This window comes from Asparagus officinalis, chromosome 9 (genome assembly GCF_001876935.1).
Source record: "Asparagus officinalis chromosome 9, Aspof.V1, whole genome shotgun sequence".
NCBI classification, from domain to species: Eukaryota; Viridiplantae; Streptophyta; class Magnoliopsida; order Asparagales; family Asparagaceae; genus Asparagus; species Asparagus officinalis.
In genome coordinates this window covers 10,649,716-10,655,518 of record NC_033802.1, presented here as the reverse complement: position 1 = coordinate 10,655,518, position 5,803 = coordinate 10,649,716, and the positions used below count along the sequence as shown (strand labels likewise).

Below are 5,803 nucleotides of genomic sequence, written 5' to 3'. Positions count from 1 at the left end.
GAAGGTTCCTTAATTAAAAAATTTAAATTGACAATTGAATCTTTGAACTATTTGCAAAGTCTACACAAATTATTTTAACCAAGCACAAAATCAAAAGGATACCTTCAAATATGATACAAGTGCATCTCCCTTGATTCTACCTGATTCTTTATCAACATAGATCTTCACTCGAGGCTTCTTTGTTTCAGGATCCTAGCGATGATGCTATCAAATTAGTGATAAGCATGAGGAAAACAAGAGCGAAGGTACACTCATTATGATCAAATAAGAATTAATTATGCTGTTTTGAAAGTAACATGCCTCTTTTCCTTCATAGCTCAACCAAAGTGTCCAAGTGAAAATAGTGAATAAACCCGACAAACAATCTAACAGAAGGCTGGTCCTAATAAACAGTCTTATATTCTTAGCTTGATCAAGATCTGTCAATACAGCAAAACACCTTGTGTAACCATTTGAAATCTTTATCTCTTAACTTACTCTAATTGAAACAGATCAACAAGCCAATAGGAGAATATTTCGTGTAAAATAAAACTGTTAAGAGTCCAAATCTTTGAACATGAAGACTAGGTGTAAACTGATGTGTAGATGTATGCATAAACAAAATAGACATCTAACAATATGAACTGCAGACAAATTCAGCTTTTCAATATTGATTGCAGATTTTTCAATTTTGAAGAACTAGCGAAGCTCATAAATTTAAAATGTTTCCTTTACCTCTTTTATGATGCCGCATTTTGAAAACACTTCCACGATCTGCAAGAAATGTTTGAAATTAGTTTCAACCCAAGCAACATTTAGAAAAAGAGTAGCTAATTTCTTGCACCAGAATCATTATCTATTTGCTGAGCTAGATGGCAGCAGCTTAAAAGTCCCACTTACTTCTTCAACAGTAACATCATCAGGCAAACCAGTGACATAGACATGTGTATTGACCTTCAAGTCAAACCAACTATCGGGAGGTTTATTTGCTTCCTGCCAAGGTACAATTTGTGAAAGTTTCAGCAGCCTGCCTAAATATCATAATATATACAAGATTTGACTTCCCTAGATATCACAATATATGCTAGAATTCAGATCCATCACAGTTTACTTTTGCAATATCCAAGTAAGCACCAAAAAAATGCATCTGATAGACAACAAATAAATTATGAAACTATCAAAGACAGAACCCTCGCTGGCAAAACAAACCAATAGGAATATCAGGAGCTATAACAAGCAGATATATGAACTTCATCAAGAGAACTATGAAAAGAAAAGGGATTCACAATGTACCTTCTTTTCAGTGGACTTCTCAGGCAGCTTTCGCTTTGCATCTGGCACTGTCTCAGCTTTCTCAGTAACAGGAGAATTTTCTTCCTTTACAGCTGTTTCTGCAACATTTAATGTGGTAAATACCTCTTCATCATGTGCAAATGTCATCTCCTCCAGTCCGTATTCGTCTTTTTTAATTGACAAATTGTCCTTCAGGAAAATTGGAACAAATATCAGATAATATACGAACAGCAAACAGAACAGCACCAAAACACTTAACAATAAGACAACAGAACATTTATGTACAGAATGACACAAATAAAACTGTGGTAAGCAAGCATCAAATTGTCAACACTACCTGAGAAATAAATTTAAAAGAAAAGAATACTAAATTAAAAAAAAAGAACTAGTGCCAACAAAATTTAAAGTGAAACCAGAAGCCAAAAAATAAGACAGTAAAGCAACTGATTCCAGATTATGTTTACCCAAGGTGGAAAGGACTTCGAAAGAGCAATCAGCAACATCGTCATCAGTAAACATAAAGAATTAAAACCTAGAATAAGCACCCACAAGATGAAAGATTAAGATCTGAATACTCCATCTCTCCTTTAGAAATGCTTGGATTTACATGCATCAGGAAAGTATAATAGTTTTTCCAAGTCAGGCCCAGTGCACAGGACAAGAACACCCATACTAGAATTTTGCCAACCATAAAAAGAAAGAATCAAAATATTTATAGCTCCTACTAGTTATCTAGTGTAAATCGTCTAGATACCAAGTAGAATATAAACTAGCTACAGCCATCTTAAGCAGGAAAGTATTCAATTATTCATATTTAATACATTATCAAGCATAAACTTTTGGAACAAGGCTCTTCCTGCGTAGAGGGAGAATCTCAATTGTCCCATTGTAGTAATAATATAAATTAACTACTGCCATCTTACGTAGGAGAGTATTCATTTCTTCATATTAAGACACTACCAAGCATAAACTTTCAGAATATGGCTCCTCCTTGGTGGGGGAAAAATCTCAATTGTCCCATTATAGTAGATTGCTTCATGCTCTCTTCCTAACAGGACCCTATATGACATTCACATTCTCAATAATTTTTTTCCAAGAACATCTCCTACTTACTAATAAATTCAATTGCTCTTTCTTGAATATATGAAACGTGCTACTTGAAAATATAGAAGAACCATAATACGTATATAGAATTCTGAATTAATACTTTTGCACCTGCCCCCACCCCCAAAAAAAACAACAAAAAAAACAGAGAGAGAGAGAGAGAGAGAGAGAGAGAGAGAGAGAGAGAGAGAGAGAGAGAGAGAGAGAGAGCCCAACATACAGATTTTTGGTCAACCCTTGATACTGAGGAAAAAGAGCAAAAAGTAACACACTGGCACCTGATAGTTTTATTTAATTCCTTTCTTTCCCCACTGCTTTAATATCTGCAAACTAAAATTCTCCACTCATAAGTAGAATTCTAAATGTGTTCCATACCAAACCTTAACCTCTATCGTAATTATAATCAAAGATACTTGCAACAAATAGTCAGAATGAGGCCTCACTTGGGAAACGGTCTGGCATTAATAACACACGCTACTAACTTTTTTTTTACTATTATCAAAGTATGTGTGCATGTATTTCCTAAGACAAGTATAAAGTAATTGAAACTCAATATAGATGCATAAGACATGGCAGCTAAGAATATGATCACATAGATCCACAAGTGAATCAACCATAAGCATAGATATGGAATCTAAGAATAACATAGATGCATAAGTGAAATCAATATAAACAAGTATGAATCAACTATAGTTTAGTACTGCAACAATCTAAAGACAAACATTACAAAATTAACCTTAAGCAGCTTTACAATTTACAAACACACCTGAGGAACCCATGCTCTAAGACTGCGATCCCATTTATAAGTAGTCCCATCATCATCAGTGAATTCTTCTTCACCATCTGGTGGAGTTGATGGCCTTTCATGAGTATGTACCTCTGTTCTCTCATTGATTCCATCTCCAAACTCACCATTGGTGCCATTTTGAAGATCCTCTGCCTCCGCCTCTGCCTCTTTCACCTCCTTCTCCCATTTTGCAAAGTCATCGCCAGCATTGTCTGGAAGCTCTGCAACATACAGTATGTTATAGATTGGGATCCTAAAAATAGAACCAAACAATGGGATAATCTTCATACCTACAGCAGAATTATCAGGTCTCTGGATTCCTGAATATAACTCAGGGATCGAACATAGAGGCATCCACTCACTTCTCCCGTTGGCCCACAAAAGGGTGCTCTCTGTGATGTACCCATTGAGGAAATGTTCTGTCCAGTTGAAGCAAATACAGCTAAGTAGATCACTAGATTGTTCAATAGCTCAATAGACTATTGAAATGGTTTCCCCTGAAAACAACCTAACAATCACTAATAAAAATTAATAATCACCTAGACATGCCAAGAAACGCTAAGAAAATTAGCAAAAAGAGAACATTTGGAAACTTTCAGCTATTTCATGTCATGTTGAAAGCAATTTAGGAACAACAAACCACCCATGTTTTTCTTCCTATTACTAACTCTTAACTGTCTAATGACACAAAATTAGAAGTAAATTTCCAGCTTAATGCTTACTTTACCATCCTGAAACAATCAGGCCTTTGCCCCACTACACATCATAAATTCATTCCACCCCTTATTCCAATCATCAAGTGATAAAAGATGTGATAAAAATCACAAGAAGGAAGCTAACTTGGGGAATCCATAACTTCCAGTGCAAAATGGATAGGCAGAAAAATAAGAAAGCAAGGAAAAGAGGTAACTTTGAACCATAGCACGAATAGCACACAAATTTGAAAGCAAGACGAAAGAGGAAATTTCAATTAAATTTACACTACATGCGACTTGAAAACCAAGAATGAAACAAGTCTTTCCTCACCACAATGCTGAGACTTGCGAGGAGCAAAATGAAAGCATATTTTCCACTTAATGCTTACCTAAAACCTCCAAAATCAATCATAAACTGGGTTGTGAAATATACAATGAAAGTTGCAAGGTGCACAAGTAAAACTACAGCTCAAAGATGTCATTACTTTAGATGGTACAGAATGCACAAACATCATATAAAACATCAAATAAGAGAGAGGAGGGAAACATTTAAAAAAAATCATTAGGAGAAAATGTATTCAAGAAACAAGACCCACCCGACCCATGTGTTTCTACTCATCCCTAAGCCCAAGACCAAAAAAGGGTAAACCTTCCGTTTAATGCTTATCTTAACACCTTCAGAACCAATCCTGTATCAAGCAATTAATGAATACAAGTAAAAATAATGAAGACTAGAGCTAACCTTCCAAGTAAGGAACCCATATTTCAAACAACACAAAATGTAAGCTAAGCAAGAACACGAGAAATTTCAGCCATCTCCCGTTACAACAAAAATTAGTAATAATCAAAAACAGCAAAAGCTATGTCTAAAAGATCAAATAACAACCCCGAAACTTGGCGCTTATCACCCAACTATAATACTAGAACTTACCATCCCTAAATTCTAATTTTGAGAGAAGGATAATTGCAGATAACCCCATATCACTCACGAATTGAGAAGTGCTAGTAAAATAGTTGTGGGTGATAAAGTGCTGCTCAAGGTATGGATGCCAGGGTTGTGTATAATTTAACCGTCGTAACACAAACTTTATGGAATCAAACCAAAACAAAAGCAGGAAATAAGCAGGAAAATGGGAAATGCTCAGAAATTTCATATCGCAGAAAATTCAATTCAATAATCGTGTGCATCTTCTCACTAGTAAAATATTCTTCTCTCACTAATTATATAACGAAATGAACCAAAGGGGGCAAAAAACAAAGAAGGCAAAGATCAAAGCTAAACCTTGCAGCTCTGAGATCGCATAAGGGCCAATGGACTCCTGATTCTCTCCTAGTATATACCAACCGACCTCGCCGCTGCTAGTGTCGCTCTCCATTGCCTAAGATTTAGGGAAGAACAGACCCTAAATCGACGAAGAAGAAGAAGGAAGAAACAAATTATTTAGATTGAAGGGGCTGAAACTGGAGAACTAGGGTTATGAATTCGAGAGAACATTACCGACGGAGCGAAGTGAAAGCGGGTTCTCGAAAAATCTGAGAGGAGAGGACGCTAAAAACCTAATGGGGGTAGTTTGGTAATTTAAGGACGGTTTTTCCGGTAATGGGCCAAGCTTGCAGAATGCAGGGGCCTAGGTTGATATAAACAAGGAAGGAGGACCGGCATCAAGTCCCTTATTACTTGCGAAACCCGACCCGGCCCGTGCCTTTGTAAACGGCCGTGCCGAGAAATTTTCGATGTGAGTCCCCAAATCTTTCATGTTTGAAATTAATCCCCTAGATATTCATATTTTGAGTAGTCCCCTAAACCTTAAAGTGTTTTGAAATTGGTCCTCAAGATATTCATTTTTTTTAGATTATCCCCCCAATCTTTTAAGCGTTTTGAAATTAGAGGGTGTTTGTTTGCATGTAAGTACGAGATGAAAGCGAGAAAATGACTTGTTTTTAA

General features: G+C 36.1%; 1 protein-coding gene across 4 annotated transcripts in view; it reads right to left on the bottom strand.

The window, feature by feature from the left end:
• LOC109823814 (HIV Tat-specific factor 1 homolog) overlaps positions 1 to 5,453 on the bottom strand; it is a 19,918-nt gene extending 14,465 nt beyond the window's left edge. The window contains exons 1-9 of one of the 4 annotated variants that reach the window (XM_020390203.1): positions 5,357 to 5,453; positions 5,141 to 5,261; positions 3,454 to 3,582; positions 3,143 to 3,384; positions 1,273 to 1,461; positions 880 to 972; positions 715 to 753; positions 103 to 192; positions 1 to 8 (exon numbers count right to left, since the gene is read on the bottom strand). The exon at positions 1 to 8 is cut by the window's left edge and continues 95 nt beyond it. In XM_020390203.1, the coding sequence (XP_020245792.1) occupies positions 1 to 8; positions 103 to 192; positions 715 to 753; positions 880 to 972; positions 1,273 to 1,461; positions 3,143 to 3,384; positions 3,454 to 3,582; positions 5,141 to 5,234 (884 nt within the window). In that variant the 5' untranslated portion in view covers positions 5,235 to 5,261; positions 5,357 to 5,453. Of the gene's footprint in view, positions 9 to 102; positions 193 to 714; positions 754 to 879; positions 973 to 1,272; positions 1,462 to 3,142; positions 3,672 to 5,140; positions 5,262 to 5,356 lie in introns of those variants that run through there. The other 3 variants (XM_020390201.1, XM_020390202.1, XM_020390204.1) reach the window with 3 other exon arrangements.